Genomic DNA, 24,059 nt, shown 5'->3' with positions numbered 1-24,059 from the left:
GAGACCTTCCCTTGCCCCTCAGCCAGCGGTGGCATAACCCTGGGCTGCTAGACAGTGAAACCACGTGCCCTGCGGCAGTCGGAGTCAGTGCTCCGGCAGCTGGGAGGTGGCTCTGCTTTGGCAGGGGTGGGGAGGGAGAAGGTGTCAGCCTCTGGCTGTCCGGGCGTTGCTCGGAAAGGGGAGGGTTGCCTAGTCACTCCTTTCCCTTCTGCTGTCCTGTCTCTCAGGGCAACGAGAGACTCTCCCCCCTCGAGCAACGCTCACTAGGAGGGTGGGGGGTTGCAGCCCTGCCCGCCCTTGGCTCTGTACGAATCTGTCCTCCCCAGGCGTCCTCCCTTTTCCTGCCCCGCCCAGCCGGAGCTCGCTGCTGCGCGGCTGGGACTGAGCGGGCGGAGCTCAGCGCAGCTGCCGGACTGGGCTCGGCTTTCGGTCCTGCCAGGACGGCTTCGCGCGAGCCCCTGCTCCAGGGAACGGACCGAACTTGTGTGCGAGGCCGAGTCGGTACGAAGTGGGGACAAAACTTTCGGGAGGATGACAGGGGAGAACCAGGACGTGCTGCTGGAAGTGGAAGAGGAGGACGAGGAGGAAGAAGAGGATGGGGAGGTTGGTAAGTAAGAGTTGGATCACGGCAGGGCGGGAGCGAGATGAATGGCCGGCACCCTAGAAATAGACGGGGGGAGTCCTGGCGCTAAGTCCAGACACGTGGAGGGGGCCGTGTTGGAGCGGGTGTGAGAGTCCTGACCCCACGCCTCAGGAAGGGAGGAAGCGCCCCTTGCGATTAATTTTAAGAGAGTGGTTTCGAGTCTCCTCCTGGGGAGGAAGCGGAGGGGCGAGGATTGTACTGGGGGGGGGCTTCAATGGGACGTGGGGTTTTTTGCTTTCGCGTATTGAAAATCTCCGTTTGCCAGCCCTGCTGCATACCTGGGAAAGTTTCTGTCCCAGCGTGCTCTTTCAGCTCATGTTGAAAGCTAAACTCCCTGACGGCTCGGTTTTGCTCTGAACTGTGTGAAGAGCTGAGGCCAAAGAGATGCCTGCCCTGAGGATGGAGCTGAGGCGCTTACCTTTAGATACCACGTTTGAAAATGCTGGCCTGAGATTTTACTGGAATGAATGAAGCTGCCTGTGCAGGGAGTGTGTGAATGGGGGTGAGAGACAGAGAGGTACCTGGCTTACGTGTGAATTGCAGTGTTTAGGTTTATGATCTGCTTTTGTTCTGCAAGTTTCAAGTGCAAGGTCTGGGACTTCTCCAGATAATGGCGAGACAGAAAACACAAATTTGTCAGCACAAGTGATGCATGTAGAAATGGGTTGTCTTCCACAGTTAGTCTGAAAATAATCTTTCCTCCTTTCATGTGAAAGACAATATTGAGCTATTTTAGTGTGCATAAATATATAGAAAACTTTACCCATAAACTGGCCTGTTTTTGAAGAGAAAAAGGAACTCAGTTTGATGACACAGGGAAGCACTTCGCAGTAACCATGAGGATGTAGCTAGGATCCCAGATCATTGACAGAGCCTGTTTTGGAGGAAGTATCAGAGGGGTAGCCGTGTTAGTCTGGTTCTGTAAAAGCAGCAAAGAATCCTGTGGCACCTTATAGACTAACAGACATTTTGCAGCATGAGCTTTCGTGGGTGAATACCCACTTCTTTGGATGCAAGTGGTGGAAATTTCCTGGGGCAGTGTAAACGGGTCGACTCACCCCTGCAGCGCCTCCTGCTGGTTGCTCTGCGAACTTCACTCAGTCTCACCCTGGAGCACCCTCTGCAGGCGGGTGATCTACCGGTTCTTAGGCCCCCCCGGGGCCCTCCCTGGACCCGGGGCCCTTCTACATGGGGCGCTACCCCTAGCAGCAACCCCTGTTTCTTGGGTCTCCCTTTCTGTCTCAGGGAACCCCCCACCCTCTATCCCTACCTTGCCTCAGTAGTGGCTACTGACAGTCATTGTCTAGCCCCACACTCTGGGGCAGACTGCAGTGTCAGCCAACTCATCCCTGGCAAGGAGGGTTTGGACCTGCTGCTTGTCCTACCCCTGGACTGCCCTCTGCAACCCCCAGTACCCTTTTGGGCCTATAACTAGGCTGCAGCCTGGGGCTTTCCTGGCTGGAGCTCCCCAGCCCCTCAGCCTTCCCCAGCCCTGCTTCACTCAGGAACCTTCTTCTAAGTCCCAGCAGCTAGGCCCATCTCCCTCTACATACAGAGGAAGACTGCCTGGGCTCCTGGCTTCCCTGCCTTTTATAAGGCCCAGCTGTGGCTTAGTTTGGGGCGTGGCCCCCAGCTGCAGCCACTTCCTTGGTCAGCTCAGCCCTGTCAGGCCACTTTCTAACCCCCCTGGGCCCGGAGCAGGGGTCACCCTGCTACAGGCAGGTATATATAAGCAAGCAAGCAAGAAGCAAGCTAGAGATAACGAGGTCAGATCAATCAGGGAGGATGAGGCCCTGTTCTAGCAGTTGAAGTGTGAAAACCAAGGGAGGAGAAACTGGTTCTGTAATTGGCAAGCCATTCACAGTCTTTGTTTAGTCCTGAGCTGATGGTGTCAAATTTGCAGATGAACTGGAGCTCAGCAGTTTCTCTTTGAAGTCTGGTCCTAAAGTTTTTTTGCTGCAGGATGGCCACCTTAAGATCTGCTATAGTGTGGCCAGGGAGGTTGAAGTGTTCTCCTACAGGTTTTTGTATATTGCATACAAATTGTTTTGGAGGAAGGTGGAAGTGAGATTGGCCCAGTACCTTTGGATAATGAAAATAATTCAGTTTCCACCACACACAAGATCCCCTGAGGCTGATCTGGCCCATGCTATTGGCATACCTGTCCTGAGAAAGCAGATTGCTCATTCGCCTTGCCAGGCTTAAGTGCCTTAATTTGGCAGCCGAACAAGAGGTGGGAGAGCGGGGATGGGGAAGAAGCAATGAGCAAAGCAGGGAGAAGACTGGCCCAACAGAGAATGACTTTTCACTGGAACATGTATACTACCGATAGTAAAATGACTGGAGAATGTTATGTCCATTAGGATTATATACTAGTTTCTGTACCAACAGCAACTCGCCAGAGCTCTCTCTTCTGTATTTAATACTGGACTGAATTCTGTCAGAGTATCTCTCTTACAGACTATAGACATAATAGACTAGATCTTCTGTGGGTGTAAAGTGATGTGGTTCCATTCATTTCCATGGCGCTATTTACACCAGCTGAGGATCTGATCCTATGTTTTTGGATGATAATAGCCATGGCATCCAGAAGCCTTTTGTTCTAGTACAATAATAAATAAAAACTGCACTCAAAAATTTCTGAATTCCTACCATATTTGTCTGTGAACGTGCAAGAAATTCCACTTAATACAAATATGTTAAAAAAAAGAAATCCAACTTCTGTCTGTCTTCATATGCTAGAGAGGCAGTGAACATGGAAGTGGGGACCAGAAACTCACGAGTTCTAAATCACCTCTGCCACTTACTGTGTGGCACTGGGTGAGGCCCTTCGTCTCTCTGTTCCTTAGTTTCCCCATCTGCAGACCAGAGATAATACTTACCCACCTGAGAGAGTCTCACATGAAAGATGCCAGATACATGCAAAATATGTAAATCAAATCTAAAACTAACCTAAGAATTTGTGTTTTTCAGATTAAGTTTGTCAACAAGTTTCTCTCAATGTTTTGACAAAGTTAGGAGAAAAACTGCCTGTGGAAACAGCAACAGAACTGTTGTTGTCATACTGAATGGTTCCTGCATTATCTCTAGAGTCTTGCTCTCCAAAATACTCAAAGAGTACCAAAGCTGCAGTATAAAAAGTATTATTAAATATGAAAGCAATTCCTGTAGCTTCAGTGAAAAAAGGATTTTTCTTCTATTTGATTTTTTTTTTGGTGGTTGTCATTGCTTTGTGCCAGCCAGTCGCTTCATTTAGTATTCCAGCATGAGCCTAGTACAGCAATAAATAGCAGAGCAGAGCAAGCTGCATATTAACCCTTCTATGCATATGCTCAGCCTAATATGTTTTGGCTGAACAGCAAACCAAATTACCCTCATGATCCATCTCCAATTATTCTGCAACAGACATTCAGCCTGTAGTGCGCTTCAAGATGAGGGCTGCCTGAGATGTACCTTAATTGATGTTTAGTTAGATTACTAAACAGAGAAACAAACTGAAGAATAACAGAAGTGACAGGAGTGGCGCAGAACATACAATGGTTTGTACTGTAGGGATTCATATCCCATATGTAAACCACAGAGGGAAAATATCTCCGTATGAAAATAAAATTGAAAATGATGTTGACTTTGTTAAAAGACCAGATGCATTATTAGGTCACTGAGTCCAATACCAGCACCTAGTGCAGAGTAGACCAATTTGAAATCTTTCACAACTATGTGGTTTGCAGTAAACTATAGCAGAAAGTAAGTTATATTTTGGTAGGTCAGGAAATCTCCTGACAATTGACAAATTCCTTTGCTGATTGGAGAATCTGGCACATGTATATATGATTTATCTTTCTATACTATCATTCAGGCCCAAGTATTGGAGTGCATTACAAAACATCATAGTGTGTACACAATATTTTATGTAAGTAAACTATTTAGAAAACAATTTATGGTGCTCTAACTTTACTTACTTACGTAGAATATTGTGAGATTTTGAATAGCAAGAGAAGAAGAATGAGAATGGGTGGGAAATGGGAAGCTCTGAGTAGTATGAGAAAATAATTAGTGCACCCTCTTGGGAGAACAGAATTAAAAGCAAAAGTAATGAGGTGAGGAATCACAGTAATTATTCTTCTGTATTTGTACTGCAGTAGCACCCAGATGGTCAGTTATGTGAGGAGCTCCACTGTGCTGGATGCTGAACAACACATAAGAAAAAGTTAGGATCTACAGGGGATCTTGAAGACGAGGAGAGAAATGTGCTGGATTCAGAAATGGGCAGGAAGTTGGTGAAGATTTGTGATGAACTTAGGCAACACCATTAAGGACGAATGGGAAGAATTGTTCAGGATGGGGTAGGGAGAACTAACTAAAAACAGTGGCTTAAGAGCTAGGAAAAATTTAAGACAAACAAGTGGGTCAAATATGAAATATTAAAAAAGAAAAAAGTACCTGGCAGGCATGAGCAGAAAAAGATATGGATTTGTTCACCTGTAGTTAACATCACATGAACAATGCAAAGTAGCATCCTGCAAAAGATGTTTCAGTGGTTATAGCAGCACATTTTCAAGACCAGACAGATGAGAGGCTAGTGTTCAGGTTCAAATAATGCACCTAGGTTCTCGAAGAGGGGACAAGTGTTTGATTTGAGTTGGCAGGAGAAGAGATGTTGGAGTTTGGGCCAATAATGCTTACCTTATCGATTGGATATCAATTTTGGCTAGGACAAGCTTAAGGTTGTTATGGTAGATTTGGGAGTTGATGAGATTGAGGCAGGCAAGACAGGCTGAACAGTGAATTGAGTATATCTGCAGAGAAAGAATACCCAAACTAAAATTCAGAAAAGAGATCAGTAGGGAGGAGAGAGGGGGCTAATGAGTGACTAGTAAAAGGCACTGTCATGAAGACCTATTTATTCCCAATCACACACAAGTACACCTAGAACAGAGCAAAAAGAAGAAAACGAACTGCCTGATACTGCAGCAAACTGCCCCTGCAAGTGACAAGGACGCTTTGCTGAATGGCTCTTCCATCTGTGCAAATTGCCTTTAACGTTAATTCCTCTAGGGAGAACACTGAGAAATTTAGGAAATCCCCACACATATATACAAACCAATTTAGATGCAACATGTGGTCTGGCACTAGCAAAAGAACACATCATTTTGCAGAGCTGTCCATAGTAAATCATTTAAGGTGGTTTCTAGAAAAAAAATTGTTTTGGGAATTTTAGCTCCTGCCTCTAAAATATAGAGATGTCCATGCACTGGAAAAATATCCTTCCAACTTGCTACAAGCCCAACCAGAGGACTAGACCATGCAGTCGTTACTCAGCCAAAACTCCTACTGACTCAATGGGAGTATTGCATGACTACAAATGTCAAGAGAAGGCTCGTTTAATACTAATATAGAGCAGGTGCTGCTTTTTTGGTAAACGCATGTGCACACTTGCATGATAAGGCTGGAGGCAAACATGTGAACTGCTAACTTCTCTGACTAGCAGTTATATTTCATGGTAAACATCCTCTCCATACGTAGTTCTACAGTTACTGTAAAAAACCTCAGACATGTAACCTGAATATTCACGTATTAACAGAACATGCACTTCACAAGGCTGAATAACAGTCTCAGCAAAACTCTGTGATGGAATTTCTCTGTGTAACAATTTAGGAGATCACCCCTACTCACTTGGTAGTTAAATTTCCAAAATGTCCTTGTTGTTCCAAACTGGCGTATACTGCAAGTACATAACCCATGCTAGCTGGCTTTGGGAGCTGAACCCAGCCCAGATCCAGAGCTGATATACAATCCTGAACAGAAAACAATTGAGTTGCTCTCTGAGGGACAGGATGGAAAGGAAAAGTCATGAAGTGATTACAAACTTTCCAAGTGGAAAACTAGTTTTGCATTCTTCCCTTTAGTATTATGCAAATTCTCCCAAGGGCCTGATTCAATGCCCATTGAAATCAGTGGAAAAATTCCCAATGATTTCAATGAACTTTGGATCAGGGCCAAAATCTGTGCATTTTTGTACTGAACACATAATAAACCCCAGGAAGCTAGTAACGTGCTTTAGTTTTAGTGGCACTTCACAACAGTTAGTGTTTACAGACAACTGTGACATCATGAGGATCAAACAGTGTTCGTGCCTTCATTTTTGCTGTTTTCTACAAATACAGAATTTCAATCCCAATGTTTTGAAAATATCAACATTGTGTAATTGACATTAGAACTACTCATTAGCTTTTGAATATTAGTAAACAGGAATCCTATTTATTTGTTAAAACTTAACATATAGAAATCTACTCACTCTCCCTTTTATGAATCCAGGATAAGATGATATCCAATCTCTTCCACTGGCATGTACCACTGACAAAGATAACATGTCAAAGATAACATGGCTGCATTTCTTGCTTATTTTGGTTTTTTTATCAGCTTATGTAGATTATAGCACCTAAGAGCCATAGTCATCGACTGGGACCCCACTGTGCTAGGCTCTGTACAAACACAGAACAATGAACATCCCTGTAATAGCCATCCAATTGTTAATTATTGCTCATGTTCTCTGCCTGCTTATCCTTCTACTCATCTTACCCTTTAGTTTACATGCATCTCTTCTTCCCCTCTTCCTTCTACCATCTTACTCTGTCCCTATTTTACTTTCACTTACTACACAGCATCCCAGCAACAAAATAGAATAGAATGTGATCATGCCTGAACTCCCTCACACGAATGCTACCTCGCTATTTTTTTTAAATAGTCTTTATTATTTTTTCCACAAATCTTCTAAAATACATGTAAGTGGGAATATACATATGTAACTACAGCATAACTACTGCTTTGCAGTAATTGTAATTTACAGTCTCTGGATGATATCAGAACATTTAAGAAACAAAAAGGAATCAAGAGTCTGGCAAACATTAGGAATTTACAAGACCTTCTTTCTGAATGACAAAGACTTTCCACCTTTCTAGCAGAATGACATTCCCTCTCTGACGTTAACACCACCAGCACCCCTCTATGTACAAAAAAATAAAAACAAAGAAAATCAACAAGCTAAACAAATTCAAAAATTGCCAAACAAAAAATAATCCCTACCTTAAACAGAGTATATTCTATGAAATCCATTAAGGACCTCACTATTCCCAGCCTATGTCTCATGGAAGGCCCTTAGATATTATGGAGAGGGACAGCAGGATAAAACTTTAGGATGGATAGGAGGGGTTAGTAGCCATGAAATAGTTAACCCAGTTAATACAAGGCTTTATGTTATGCATTTAATGTTTGGATGAGATTGTCCAGTGAGTCTATGATAGATTTGGAATGCTTGTCTGATCTTGGTAGTGTTTTAATATTAGTCACTTATATATATGCCAGTAATTAGATGCTGGATAGTTCTAGTTTCATGGAGTGTTGGCCCTCTGGGAAAACACTACTGAGAGGTAGTAAAATGTTGAGTGTGATTCTTTAAGATTCTTCAACTTAAATAAGTGAAAGAGTGGGAAGAATTTTGGCAGTTCTGCACCCTTTTTAAACCCTTGGTACCGATCAGCGCACTAAAGAATTTGTATTCTGTAAAAATCAATTGAAATACAAACACCGTTCACGTATCTTCATAGATGTTAAGGCCAGAAAGGGACCATTATACTCATCTAGTCCGGTCACCTGAATAACATGTGCCATAGAATTTCACCAGGCAACTTCTACATCTAGCCCATATCTTAAGTCTTAATTTAAAGACTTTAAGTGATGGAAAATCCACCATTTCTCTAGATAAATTATTCCAATTGTAACCCTCATTGTTAAATATTTTCACCACATTTCCAGTCTGACTTCATCTAGCTTCAGCTTCCAATAATTTAATCCTGTTATTTGACTGTTTGCCAGATCAGAGCCCTCTATAAATACCATCTCTTCATGTACACTTACAGACAATGATGAGTCACCTCTTAACTATCTCTTGGAAAAATTCAATAGATCAAGTTTCTTTAGTTTTTCCCACTCTTAGAGACATGTTCCAGAACTCAAAATCATTCTTGTAGCTTTTTTCTGAACTTTCTCCTATTTGTTGACATCCTTTTTGAAGTACAGGCACCAAAACTGAATATTGCATTCCAGTAATGGTCTTACTAATGCTGTATATGCTTAAAATATCATCTTAAATATCCAAGAAAAGCATTTGTTCTTTTAGCCACTGTCACGCTCCATATTGGAGCTCATGATCAGCTGTTTATCCACCATAACTCCCTAAGTCCTGGCTCTCCAAAATACACTCCCTGATCTTGCAAGTGAAATTACTTTATTGGGTCCGATGTATGCAGGGGAGTCGCATCGTACGCGAGGGTTAGGTTGTGAAGTCAGCGCGTAAGGCGAAAATCACGTATAGTCAAATGCTCATTGAGTGGAATGGCGGGCGGAATTGCCCGCGCTACAGGTACAGTATTGTTGTTTTTCTCTTTGTTTTGTTTTGCCAAGTGTGTATAATTAAAATCGTGTAAGTTAAATGCGCCTATCATGCGACTCCACTGTATAACTTTGCATTCAGCAGTATTGAACTACATGCTGTTCAAATGAGTCGTTTATCATGCAATCCAGATCACTCTTTAGAACTGATCTGTCATTTACCATTGTGGGGGAGGGATAGCTCAGTGGTTTGAGCATTGGCCTGCTAAATCAAGAGTTGTGAGTTCAGTCCTTGAGGTGGCCACTTAGGGATCTGGGGCAATAATCAGTAGTTGGTCCTGCTAGTGAAGGTAGGGGGCTGGACTCAATGACCTTTCAAGGTCTCTTCCACTTCTAGGAGATAGGATATCTCAATTTATTTATTCAACTAACTTGTGTTATTTGATAAGTTTACCAGCAATTATTTTATGTTTTCTTATGTGCCTGTGATATTTATTAAATATGTATATCACAATGGCTTCCTTAAAGGTGTAACTATTTTAACACATTCCACAAGGGGTTTTTTTAAGATAAAATTTTTCTCAGAATTTGCTGCTGAACATGCCAGAGTTAGTAGAGTTTTTTTCTGTCATTATTATTCACAACATTTTTTCCAGTTTCACTATTTGCCCCAAGCACCTAATTGGCTAAAACAGAACTGAAGTAAAATAAGCAAGCTTTTCTCAGCTCTGATTCATAAAGAAAACTTACCATAATAGGCAGTTAAAGACAACCAGCTCTGTTGAATACAATATCATGTCTGAGACAAAAAGCTATATAACCATTGGCCAGATATTCCATAATGATTCAATTATGGAAATTAACATCAAAGAACTCATGCTGTGTATTAATACACTAGCATTGGCTGTTTTGCAACTAAGGCATTATATCAAAACCCATGTAGAAAGTCCAGATTTCAGAAGACCATTAACAAGGATAAAATCCCTAACTCCAAAGAGGCCACCTCAAAGGACCTGATCTCCACATAGTATAATAGTATTTCTATACCAGTGGGCCATGAACCAGAAGGGGTCACAAAAGGCAGTCAAGGGGGTTGCAAGGTGTTGGAAATTTTAGTACAATCTGAAACAAAGAAAAACTCACTCCCTGCACCCCCTTGCCTCTGAAGGTCAAGTAGTCTGTCAACATCTTGCAAAAACATAGACAAATTATACAGGCCTATCAGTGATACTCTTTAGTATCTTTTATAGTAAATATAAAGGCTGTGAAATTTTTTCACTTTGAATAAGGGGATCACCAACCTCAAAAGGTTAAGAAACACAGGTATAGCGAATTGTTACTGAGATATCTAGAATATAAGAATACCTTTATAGAAAAATGGGGAAAGGATCTGAAATAAGAAATCACCCTGGAGTATTATGTCCAGTTATGGGCATCACATTTCAGGAAAGATGCAACAACAATGATTAAAGGTCTAGAAAACATGACCTACGAGGGAAGATTGTTTAGTCTGGAGAAGAGAAGACTGAGAGGGGACATGATAACAGTTTTCAAGTACATAAAATGTTGTTACAAGGAGGAGGGAGAAAAAATGTTCTCCTTAACCTCTGAGGCCAGGACAAGAAGCAATGGGCTTGGGTTGCAGCAAGAGTGGTTTAGATTGGACATTAGGAAAAACTTCCTAACTGTCAGGGTGGTTAAGCACTGGAATAAATTGCCTAGGGAGGTTGTGGAATCTCCATCATTGGGGATTTTTAAGAACAGGTTGGACAAACACCTGTCAGGGTTGGTCTAGATAACACTTAGTCCTGCCATGAGTGCAGGAGACTGGACGAGATGACCTCTCAAGGTCCCCTCCCGTCCTCCAATTCTATGATTGGGAAAATAGCTGGAGGAAGGACTCATCTAGTTGTGTAATCATTAAGAAAAAATATTCTAAATACTTTATGAATGGTACCTTACTTCATATAAAATGTATTAAAAAGAGTCATTAATAGAGCTGGGCAAAATTTGACTGCAACTGAGCTCTTGAGTGCTCTCTTGTGCCCAAAGGTTACTCTGCAGCACCCTGCCTCTGTTTTCCCTCCTTCACAGCCCCTTTAGAACTGCATTAGGCTTCCACTCTTGCCTGGGACTGGTTTAATAACAGTAACAGTTCAAAACAATCCTCAGGGTCCCAAAATAACCACAAAACAAGAACACTAATGTTCATATATAGCTCTGGCATCTTATATCATAACCGGAGCTCTTCTTCTGCCCCACTCTGTTCTCTCAGCCAGCCTTCCGAGCTCTTCCTAGCTGGAGCTCAGCCTTCTGGCTCTGGCCTCCCGGTGCAAAGCCAAGCAGAGTTTCCCCCAGGAGCCTCCCACTCACTGGACTCCAAACTCTCCTGATGTCAGGGTCTTCCCTAGTAGAAGCCTCTCATCTCCTGAACTTCCTCCTGCTTCTCTTTATAGGGAAATCACTTGATCTCTCCCAGTAGTGCCTCACTGGTAATCAGAGTTGGCTAGCCACAGACCTGCCAGCGTTTTAAGAGGCAAGCCACCCTGTTACATTTACAAATGGTTTTCCATCAAAAAATGCATTTTTCAGAGCCAGAAACTATTGGCCAAATTTGGATTGAATTTGCCTAATAGTTTTGGTTGGGAGGAGAGAGGGAGTTGAAACTAAATGTTTCAACTTTTTTAATCAAACCAGCATTTTTATTTCAAATTTAGCCTATTTTTAAAAAGCCACAAAGAGTGAAAAACAACCAAATCAAAAAAAATTTTTTTTGGTTGACTCTGGTTTTGATTTGGTTTGAATCAAACTGGATTTTCTTTTGGATTTTTTGGTTTGGTTCTTGAACCAAAAAACCCCATTATTTGCTCAGCTTTAGTCATAAGTGCTGAAAAGGATGTGGAAGAATGGGGACCTTCCCGAATTATGGTGGGAATGCCTTAAGGCAATAGTATTTTGGAGGAAAATAACAAATAGAACTTTCAAGACAACTGAAGTTAGGTTACCCACAGAACCCATATCGGCTCTATTACTTTAGAGATTACTGACTTGAGGAAGGACCCATTGATAACACAATTACCCGATGTGTGATAGCTTGTTTTGGAAAAGGACAGATCCCCCAACGTCAGTGGCATGGAGAAATAAAGTACGGGAAACCCATTATATGGAAAAATGACAGCCTTATTTCAGTATCAAGTAGATTTTATAATGTGTGGTGACCATTTTTGGACTTTGAACAGAATATATACACATGATAAGAGGTTGATGAAACATCAATGGATCTTTTAAAAGTAACAGATACAGGTTATGAATAAGGTTTGTTAATAATACATGCATGGAAAGGTCAGGTATGTTAATCACAAAATAAAATGATTTTTTTTTAAAAGGACAGCATTCTTGTTAAAGTACACCTAACCATATCCTTTAAACCACTTCATCCTAGCATTTCTTGGCACCCAGGCTTGTAATTTCATAGAAGATGATGTCCTGGATGCTGTGGATTCAAATGGTCTGGTTTGCAACTAGAGATGTGCCAAACCCCAGAGGGTAACTAACTCCAACCCTGAGGTTTCTAATACTGCATTTAAAAAACAAGAACTAACCATTGAGCTGTGTGTAAGAGCATTTGCCAATAGCAAATGTAACTGGCCTTGCACTGATTTCCCATTTTTCCTTTTTGCATAGACAGCTGAAAGAATTTTCTTTGATTGTTTGGATTTGGCAGTGTGAGATGACTTACTCTGTATTCAATGGTGGGGGCAGGGGAGAAGAACCATTAGACAAGTCTGGCCTAGCAGGAGCAGGTCAGGTTATCCATTCCACTATGAAATAGTTAAGTGTACGCTAGAGAAACTAAGCATGCTGTACTTGATATAAGAAAAAACATTTTCTAAACAGTGTAGAAGACATTAAGACTATAAAGACTCTGCAAGTGTGTATTTTAACAAGACATGAATTCAATAGCGTGTGAACAGAAATAGGAAGCACAGAGGGTTTGTGTTTGTTGTTTTTGTATTGGGAGTGCAAGAGTCAGAAGAGAAGAATTGTGGGAGGCTCAATGCAATTGTTGAGCTTTGTAGCCTAAAATAATGAAAAACAGAACTTCATTTTCTGTGCTGTAGTCATTGCTTCAGTATGTGTCTTTGGCATCGTCCTTTGTAACAACTGTGAAGTGTTGGTCTATAGTATAGATGTACTATTAAACAGATTCTTGACCCACAAGCATTTAATGGACCTAAAATGAGAAACAGTTCCTATGGTAATGTCCCTGAGATCACTTGTACCTGCAGTCGTATTCTGACAGGTTTGCTATGCAAATTCAGCATTCAGCAGGGTAGAATTGAAAGAACTTGCCCCACTGAATGGTCTGTGTGACAATCAGTGTGCTGATCTGTTGATAGAACTAATATATAAACATATGAGGTCAATCTTAAGGTTTGGCATTAGAGTGCAAGTTTGATGGCGCTGAGGTTCGTGTTGCTTTGGGGCATCTGTTGGAAATGGAAATGGCACACTGGAGTGTTTTATTGACAGTGTTGTAAGCCATATGAAGGCAGAAAGGAGTCTGTTCTCCCAACTTCTTATGGTTGTGCTTTTAAAGATTTGTGTGGGTGGGTTGTGTCCTCCTGCAAACATAAATGTCACTAAATATAGTTTTTGTCTGCCAGTTTATATAAGGGCTTGTCTAAACAACAGGGTAATGTACCCTGCCGATGGTGATTTCTAAAGCACACTGACATGTTGCTCATTAATTGGTTCATGTAGATCCTGTTGGTGCGCACTAAAGGTTCCCTAGTGCGCTTTAACATAATGCTGTTTAAAACAGTACTATGTTAAAGTTTGCTATTGAACCTTTAGTGTGCACCGGCAGGGTCTATATAGATCCATTAATGTGAAATCTTATGGGTGTGTTAGAAATCACATCCTTGTAGTGTGCACTGCTTCTCCGTGTAGACAAGCCCTATGTAAAACAAATATTTTCCTGCAGAATCCTTCATTGGGTTCACCCTTTATGCTTTAACCCAAGCATCTGTCATTTCCATGTGATTCTGCTTCACTCCAGGATAGATATATTGGCATTTTCTTGGAGAATTATATGAACAACTGAAATACATTTCTGCTTGCTATGATAGTATAGCTGTGCCTTCTTTCAGTGCCGAGCACTGCACAGCTGGAGGAGAAAACAATGTGCCTCCCTGCTCCCCTTGTGATGTTCAGGGGTGAAATCTTGGCCTCACTCAAGTCAATTACAAAACTCCCATTAACATCAGTAATGCCAGGATTTCATTCCAGGGCTCACGGATTGGTCCCTACTCCGCAGAATCCAAGATAATAGTAGAAATGGTGCTGGAGAGGAAGCTGTCCTCCTCCCTATTCTGTAGATGGAGTATCGTCCATGTGTGGATCAGGAACTATGATTGTACCCCTTGTCTGTACCTACAGCAATACTATGTCCAACTATGTTTCTCCTTTATAAAACTGTCACTTCTAAACCTTATTGATATAAATGTCCTACGGTATTTGCTCCCCTACAGTCTTTGTACAGTAATGAAACTGTTAAAAGTGCATAATACTATTTAATCAGAAGGGGGTCATGAAAAGGCCAGAGGCTAGTTGTTTTGTCTACAGTAGTAGATATATTAGTTAAATTTGCATGTCATGTTTGTACAGGGGTAAAATTCAAACCGTTATCAGGAAAATCTAGGAAGACTAAATGGTTTAGAGAGACAAGCTTATGCTGTGTGTTCATATCTTTAGTTATTACACATCGAGCTTGGGAAATTAACAAAAATGTATTAAAGCGTAAATTGACAACTTTAAAGAGTGTAGTTACAAGTGTGCTGAGGCATAAACGTTCTTTAATTGATTTCATGCCTCATGTGGTTGAAATTGCGGCTCACTTTCAAAATATTGTAAGAAGACTGAATAAGAACAACCCCCTCATTTAGCATTTACATTAAATACTTTCCATCTAAACCATTAGTTACTATTCTTTTTTTTGAAATAACTGAAAAGCCAGGGTTTGTAGTGACTGCCACCAGTTGTGGGGTGTGTTTTTTCTTTTACAGTTTCTGTTCCTTTCAGTTTTGTGTGGAGTGATTTTTTTCTCCCCCTGCCACTTTAATCTGGTCAATCAAGTTCTTCAGGATTTTTTTAAATGTGGTTCACCATGGGACATTAAATATTTACATAATACAGCACTTAATTCAGAACAAACTCCCACTCCACTATTCTCTTTGCATTAAAAAACTGCAGGCATCCCTTTTCTGCACAAGCACCAGCTGAAAAGAGCCCTTGCAGGTGATGGATAATAGTGGGCTAAATGTATGACAATTTGGGTGTTCGGTGTTATTTCTATTCTGTCGAGCGAATGAAAGGACCAAGTTATAGATTAACATTGTGTCAAATTCAGAGGACCTCGCTCAGTTTCTTCTTAGCCCTTTCGTAGGGAGAGCTCATTGGTGAGCTGGACGGGGCTCAAGGGGAGCCCCTGTTAACAGAGCCAGCTTTTGGGCCAGTAAACAAGACTCTCGGTGCTTGTCACCACTGCTGCCAGCAGAAGCCACAGGACAATCCCTCAGACACCACTGCTGCAGGGAATGGCTGCCAAGTAAAGGAGCCATCTAGAGGAGTCTTGAGGAGGTGCTAAGGAGGAGGAAGCACAATTGTTAAATGGCACTCACCTCTCCTGGTTTGATGGCAAGGGGACTGGTTGTTTGGGCAGGGAGAGGATATGGAGTTGTTGTATTTGTGGGGAGAGAAGAAAGAGTGTGGAATGGATAGACTTTTTTTGTGGCGGAGTCGAGTATTTTACCCAGGAAATGTCACATGCATCACGGATTGAGGTGGAAATTTTGAATGAGCCCCTTGTTAAAGCTTTGGCAGTACAGCACTGGGAAACCACTTGTTAGAATGCGTATGAGTAAAAATAGAGTGAGGCTCTCAGGGTTTGGCCCAGTGATCTACCACTTTTGCTCTCAAATACAAGCTGGGGAGTATTGTCGACATCAGTGTAAGCCCTGCATTTGAACTAGAGGGTAGAGCTCTGGGCTTAGGTAATGCAGAGAAGCCACAGTATGGGGCAGGTTCTAGATTGAAGAGTTTGGTGAGATGGGAAGAGTTGAAAATATGCAGGGAGGCTGAAGAGGAGGCTTCACTAGAAAGATATGATGGATTGGCAAAGATCCAGATTCAGAAGTCAAACCGTTAAAAAAAAAGAATCAAAACTGTTCTTCCAACCTACCAACACACTTCACTGCCGCTCACACCCCTTGTTCACATACTCCTAAGCAAATGGGTGTTTTCTTGTTCCCAAGATTGTTCGTGGAACTCAAAAGTATTGCAAATGCTAATGCAAATAAAGAGCAGCAGCAGAAGTGCTGTCACAGCTTTCTTTGGAAGACACAAATAATTACACATAGTGAATGAATTCATAAAAGTGGCAACTTGCTCATGGGTAATTCATGGGCCAAGAATGACTCTTCCTGCTTATAACAGTTACATCATCTAGTCAGGAACAGAAAGAATACCATGTAATTTAGGGGCTACCACAGTGTGGGGGAGGGATAGCTCAGTGGTTTGAGCATTAGTCTGCTAAACCCAGGGTTGGGAGTTCAATCCTTGAGGGGGATACTTAGGGATGTGGGCAAAAATCTGTCTGGAGATTGCCCCTGCTTTGAGCAGGGGGCTGGACTAGATGATCTCTGAGGTCCCTTCTAACCCTGATATTTTATGATTTCAGTTCTCATTAAAATCTAGTTTCACAGCTGCCTGGAGATTTGGCATTGGTGACACATACTTAGACACAGGTTCAAGAATAGCTCCCTGAGCTGACATAACTCAGGTGCATTTGGAAATGATACTCTTTGGCTCTGGGGCAGATAACACTTGGAGGAAGCAGCTTGCCAAACACTTGACTATAAGGTTAACTTATACAAGCCCCTCTAGAAGTTGAGACAATAGTGATTCAATAAGTCACACATACACTATATCTGTTTTTTAATTAGGCAAGGTTCTGGGCAGCCTCTTGATTATGATAGACAGGTTATAGTACATATACATACCAAATAACAAACGGCTCTTGCTGCTGCTTACTTGTTTCCTTTGCAACCCTCAAAACAGAATTGTTGTGAATTTGTGCTAGGCTATTTCAGATCTCAGTAACGACTGTCACCTTAGACATTTCCCAGGAAAGCACATTGGAAAAAGCAATCACAGCCTATGTAATTTGACATGAATTGCACAATGCTTCTAATGTCTTGTTATTCATTAATGTGTAGAAACATTGCTTGTTCCCCTCATATGGGGCACAATCCATGGTAGGCATTATTATGTTTACAGGATTGTCAGTAGGCTTTGAATCTAGGATCTTCAGACCAGAATCCAGACCTTTATTGCTTGAGTAAAGGAGTAATTCCACTAACTGGCAGCAACAGGCTATTATCGTCTGTGTACCAGCCCCTACAGAAGGGCACACCAGACATTTTACAAGCTTATTACACAAACACTTAGCTATAAATGACTTCACTCACTGATGCAGTCCTGGAAACAGAACTATCCACATGAGTAAATTTATTCATATGTATGTTTACTGGGCCAGGTCCCATGACTGTTAATATAATATAAGATATACCTGTCTCATAGAGCTGGAAGGAAGCCTGAAAGGTCATTGAGCCCAGCCCCCTGCCTTTACTAGCAGGACCAAGTACTGATTTTGCCTCAGATCTCTAAGTGGCCCCCTCAAGGATTGAACACCCAACTCTGAATTTAACAGGCCAGTGCTCAAACCACTGAGCTAGCCCTCCATCACTATCAGCCATCGTTTAACTTCCAAATCACAAGCTATTTAATAGCTTCATCATCAGCCAGATGACAAGCCTGTAGACTGCCATCAAAGTAAGTCAGTGGGTTCTCATCAAGGATATGCGACATAGTCTGAAGTTGACTGAATCTACATGCAGGTCATTAGAGAAACCACATTTGAAGAGATTGTTAATTGTGGTATTATGTGAACCTGTGAATTGTGCCCTGGTCTCCCTCAGAAGTTTCCAACATTATGGCTGCTTTCAGTGGAGAAAGAGTTTAATTAAATGTTTTGGGAGTATATGTTTATCCTATATTTTTAAGATAAAACTAAAGACCAAATGCATGTGGCAGCTACATAGATTTTCTGTACATTTCAACATATGCAGTTCACTGAAACAAACTCTGATCATCCTGTTTTGCAGCCAAGCAAAGATCTCATTGTTGACTCTCTGAGGAGTTTGCACAATTCTTTGCCATCCAGCTTCCCCTCCACTTTCTCCCTCTTTGTTCAACCACTTCAAGTGACCTCCCCCCGTAGCCCTCCTGACCTTAGGAGGGGCAGAATGTGATTCCCTGTAGAGTTGATCAGTGCTATGCAAAATATCAACCAGAAGAAAATTAGTCCAGGGTGATACAAGGTGCACTCAGTATTGAGATGCACATAGCACAGGCTGACCTGTAGGAAAAGACAGAGCTCTGTCCTGAAATCGGACCTACTTCTGGACCTCAGAGGCAACCCTAAATTTCTCATACTGAACTACGTCAAGTGTACCACAGTCTGTTGGCCAAGTGAGTGGAGTGAGGGTGATCATTAAAATCTTACTAATGTAAATTCAGCATAAACACATCTCATCTGTAATAAGTCTAACAAAGCAATGACACCATATTCTCTATGTTAAGAAAACTCCTAGGGGAGAGTTTTTCTTACACAGGGAATATGGGATCAGGCCGTAAGTAGTATGACCATGAACAGCTATAATTAAAAGCATTGATAAAGAGCCTCCATTTTTAACTGTGCTTAAAAACAATGACTAAAGCTAACAAAAGTGGAAGTGTATATATTTGACATTATAAAAATACCTTGCAGTTGAGGAAGCAAAGTTTACTTTGAGGGTAGTTGAAATATTATATATATCTGCATCAGGAAACAACTCTGCATCTTTTCCCATTATCCATGAATGTATCAGCACAATTTTCCATTTCTTACTGAACATCTGGGTTTCATTTCTTAAACACAATAAAAAAGAATGTGCCAACACTTTTTTAAAATGTAGCGTGTTTCATATCTCCAGGTGGTATGCCATCAGCATGCTGTTCTGTTAGCTTTGGTAAGGGATAGTATAAGAATAGTCACACTCAACAACATTCTCGCATAAGGTTGCATCACCAACGCTTATTAGGATGTAATATTGAGTATTGTGTAAATCAATGGGTCATATTTGTATCATTCTTTCTACACCTAATCCTTTGCTTTCTGATCTTGTGTGGTTTTAGGTTTGGTTTCTCTCTTCCTCTTTCTTCCAAAATATACACCAAGTGTGCAGTATTTTTGTTTTTCATTCAGGGCTAGATTGTTCCTGGTAGAAACAGCCCTGTGTTAGGAGCACTGGAGGCATTTTGTCTCAGAGGTCCCTAATACATAAGTACATTAAAGAGCGTAGCATGCTACGTAATGTGCAGCAGGCCAACTCTGTTGGCTAGCATATAGTGGACACGTCTCCACCTAGTCTCTGCCCCCGTTGAGGCACTAGCTTTTCCTGAGGCAATAATTAAGGAGTGGTCAGTGCATTATTTTGACAGTTCTGCTCAAGCTCCTTACCCACTCCCCTCCCCCTCTTCCCCCCAACTGTGCTCCTGTGCAGTAGTTCTCAACCAGGGGTACATGTACCCTCGGGGTACTCAGAGGTCTTTCAGGGGTTACGTCAACTCATCTATATATTTTCCTAGTTTTACAACAGGCTACATAAAAAGCACAAGTGAAGTCAGTACAAACTAAAATTTCATACAGACAATGACTTGTTTATACTGCTCTATATACTATTCACTGACATGTAAGTACAATATTTCTGTTCCAGTTGATTTATTATATGGTGAAAATGAGAACGTAAGTAATTTTTCAGTAATACTGTGCTGTGACACTTTTGTATTGTTATGTCTCACTTTGTAAGCAAGTAGTTTTTAAGTGAGGTGAAATTTGGGCATATGCAAAACAAATCAGACTCTTGAAAGGGATACAGTGGTCTGGAAAGGTTGAGAGACACTGCTCCTGGGTCTGGCCAAGGAAAAATCTTCCAGCTGTACAAAACGAGATAATGGGACAAGAAACTAAAATACTTTAACCACTCTAATAAAAAGACAGTGAAAAGTGCATAATATGAAACTATAACCACATCAAATAATACCTCGCTTGGTTCTAAGAATTTAAGACAACTTTCAGCCCAATGTTTGAATGAGAAATTCCTCAAAATGAAGTTTACATTGGAAATTTAGACAGAACTGCAAATGTAGTGGCTCGGAAGGTTTTGTTTATAAATCTAATCATAGTCAAACTAAGAGGAAGAAGGACAGTCGTTTGCCATGGGCTCTTCAGTCTGTGTATGAAGAGTTGTATGTCTGGCTGCCATGCTGCTCTTCTCAGGGCTTATGTGTATGGCCCTATCAAATTCACAGCCGTGAAAAACATGTCACTTTAGCTGAAACTTGTAATAATAAGATGTGTAAATAAAACAGTGATGAAATAAAAGACCTTTTTACTTAGATGAGAAACAATTCTGTGGAGCCTGGAGCTGAAAAGTGTGGTTTTTAACAGCCTTCCCATTTCCAATTTTTAATGAATGGATTATAATAGAAACAGAAATAACTTTGGAAAGAAAAGCATTTTTGCTTTCTCATGGACATAGTTATTTGAACATCTCCCTAACACTTGATGAAAAGATCAAACCCAACATATTTCAGATTGTTATTTTTATACTATTAACTAATAGTTTCAAAACACCCACAATATGTATCTTATCTTCAGTCAAAGTAAAAGTGAATCCAGAGCAAAGCTGGCTTGTCTCATTTCTGTATTTATTTATTTATTTATTTATTTATTTGTTGGCTTTCTTAGGGCTGAGTGGTATGCAGAGTCAAAGGCCAGATTTTCTTCCGCTACCAAGAGTCAGCATGTGATTCTGGCTACCCTTTCCACACAATCTTCTCCTCCCCCCGCCCCAAGAAACTCTCAAAACATGAATTTTCCACATTTTCATGTTATAAATATTTTAATCAGCTATAGACTCACATTTACTCATGTTCTTTTTACATTAGGTCTTATTTTGTCTTCTGATCATCTTCCCGCCCAATCCTGTGGGAGGGTAAAATTACTGCTGGAGTCTACAAATTGCACCTTTGTAGTGTATTTACTGTGTGCTTTGATGTGTCTAAAACTGCCTCACTGGTTCCAGCCCTAGAAGACAGAAGTCAGCCATCTCATCACTATGGAATAGGAAACGTGCATGTGTTGTTTAGTGCACAAAAGAAGCCCTTTGAGAAAATTTCTAAGCATGTGTTAGAACAGTGTTACCTAAAGCCTCAGTGGTTCAGGAGCCAAATTAGCGATCAACATTACCCAAAAGACCCACAGTAGTGTGAATTCATTGTTTCGTTTACTATAGTTAAGGCTATGATTTTGTCACGGAGGTCACGGAAGTTATGGAATCCATACCTCAAGTCAGATACCATGACTTGAGCCCATGGGAGCTACAGGGTCCCCCTGCCTCCTGTGGTGGCTGAGAACTTCAGGGCACTGAGCTCTCAGTCGCAATGAGCGGCGGGGTACCCCGGAGCTCGGAGCCATGGGTGGTGAGGGACTCTGCAGCTCTGAGCCGGGACCCCCAGGGTGGTGTGGGGACCCCACAACTCCCCATTTTGTCATGCATATTTTAATAAAAATTATGGATAGATCATGGGCTTCCATGAATTTTTCTTTATTGCCCATGACCTGTCCGCAACTTTTACTAAAACTATGTGCAACAAAATCTTAGCCTTAACTATAGTACTGTATAGTCATATTTAAACAGTGTGACAGGAAAAATATTTAGTATATAAATGACTGATGAAGTATTATTATTTTATCAACTACAAGTCGTTAATAACATAATAAAAGCAACCTGATTGGTTAATAACTTAGGTTGGTGAATAATTAAATCACACAGTGTTTTAATATCAGATGCTGCAAAGAGTCACAGGAGTCACATTAAAGAGCCACTTGTGGCTCCTGAACCACAGTCTGAGGATCCTTGTGGTGGAGTAACATCAGTATTGTACACAGCTGTGGGCTAGAGTGTGGCACTCGGATCTCATCTGTGCTTAGAGTCCTTGAGATCCTGCACTGTCCCTAGCAGGAGCACTAAGGATATAGTCTTTGCCAGTGCTGTTCCTTGAGCATGAAGTGCAAATGTGCTCACCCATTTGGATGGAGCATACTGCTCCTCCTAGTGCACCAGCCTTAATCCATGGGGGGGTGGAGGGGGTTGGAAGGCATGATTCTGTCCCTGCCCCACCCTTCTGCAGCTTCAAGGAGCAGGGGCAGGAAGAAGGAAGCTGTCCCTGTGCTCGTTCTGTTGTGTGAGACTGTTGTTAAGTTGCAGCTGGTGGCTTCTTACTAACTCTGTAAATATGCAAGGCCTGCAATGATCCAGCTCTGTACGTACCTCTTGGGCTGTGTATTCTGTAAATTGAGGTTTTGCACTGGAAAAATGAATGTTGCCAGCTGGATGCATTGCAGCTATTTTGTCCTCAACCCTGAGAAGACCATAGTTTTGCTGTTGGGTAGTGGTTGTCCATAGAGGAAGCTCACTCCTCTACATCTGTTCACAATGAGAATTGTTCACATATAGCAAAGAAAAGAGCCCTGAGAGGAGCAGGGTGAAACACGATAGCCTTTCCACATGATGTGTCCTGGAATTTTCTTTAGTTGCATAACTTGTCAGTCATGTCTTTATTTATACTGTGCTGACCTTGCAACAGCACACTTGGCCTTGTGACCATAAGATTCATTTGGTGTAATCCCCTCACTTCATGGCTCTCAGAAGGGTTGTGGCATCTTTTGCAGCAGCGCAATTGTTCACTGGTTTGAGGTGACTTATGTTTTTCCTGTTTTCCATTCTGTATATTAGCTAACTGTAAACTAAATTGGCAGTATCGGCTTTTAAAGCCTGTAACATTATTTGCCCTGGCTGTATTTCAGGCTTGCTCATTTCGCAGAGTATTGATTGATCACTGCACTCACACATCACCCAAAGTTTATGGTTTCCACCATTGACTAAGGTCATCAGACAATCAGGCAGAATAAGGTGGTGGGGTCTATAGTGTAAAATTCTTTCTCCAGTGACATCCGTTGCCTTGGTCCATCCCCATTTTATAAAAGGCCTGCCATTTATCATCCGACTTCCCTTACTCCCACGCCTTCAGGGTGGGATTTTGTTTAATCACTCTTGGCCCTGTGTTGTTTGTTTTATTCACATTTTCCAAATTTGTTTTTGTATGTTAGTGTCATGTTTGGTTTGTTCTTGTTCTGTTGTACAGTGCACCCAACACTCTGGCTGTAGTCAAAAATAAATTACCCTTACTGTCGTACTTGGTTGAACATTAATGGAAGGCTGTGAGCACAAGTATATCCTTCCTGTTGGTCCTTCTTTGCCTCTTTCCACGAAAAGATAGCTTACATGCACTGTCTTCAAAGCCACAGCTGTTTTGCATTAAGTTATCAAAACATAGCTAGGAACAAGCTGTAGTCATTGAGTTTCATGAATTGTCAACAGGATCCAAAACTTTTTATTAATAGTGACTGTGCAAAGCCAAAATACAGCTTTGTTTTCTGGTATTAAGTTAAATTTCCATTAAATTAGACACTTTGTACTGACTTTGAAAACTTAGCAAATCTGATATGCAAGTTGCTGAAGAGTTGTGTCAGTCACGTATTTCATAATACCCACACTTTAAGATGATCAAACAGTAAGAAGTGTATTTTATAGCTTCTACATGTATTTCCACTAATCAAATCACTTGATTAGGTGTAATTCTAGAGCCTTAACAAAGTTTCCCCTCCCTCAGGAACAATTACTGCTACATCATTTCTGGTCAGGGGCACCTCTAAAATGTTTCAATATTTGTTTGTTTGTAACTGGCTGTTCAATTACATTGTGTGTAGCCAGCAATAATTTAAAGATGCTAGGTGGGT

General features: G+C 41.4%; 1 protein-coding gene across 2 annotated transcripts in view; it reads left to right on the top strand.

Annotated features, from left to right (window-relative positions):
- Positions 1-323: 323 nt before the first annotated feature.
- The window catches only part of ANO6 (anoctamin 6), a 99,683-nt gene continuing 75,947 nt past the window's right edge, over positions 324-24,059 (top strand). Inside the window, exon 1 of one of the 2 annotated variants that reach the window (XM_039509372.1) lies at positions 324-607. In XM_039509372.1, coding sequence (XP_039365306.1) covers positions 532-607 — 76 coding nt within the window. In that variant the 5' untranslated portion in view covers positions 324-531. The remainder of the gene's footprint in view (positions 608-24,059) is intronic. The other variant, XM_039509381.1, reaches the window with a different exon arrangement.

This window comes from Mauremys reevesii, linkage group 1, assembly GCF_016161935.1.
Source record: "Mauremys reevesii isolate NIE-2019 linkage group 1, ASM1616193v1, whole genome shotgun sequence".
NCBI lineage: Eukaryota > Metazoa > Chordata > Testudines > Geoemydidae > Mauremys > Mauremys reevesii.
The sequence above is the reverse complement of the archived record's forward strand: the minus strand, read 5'-3'. Positions and strand labels throughout refer to the sequence as shown.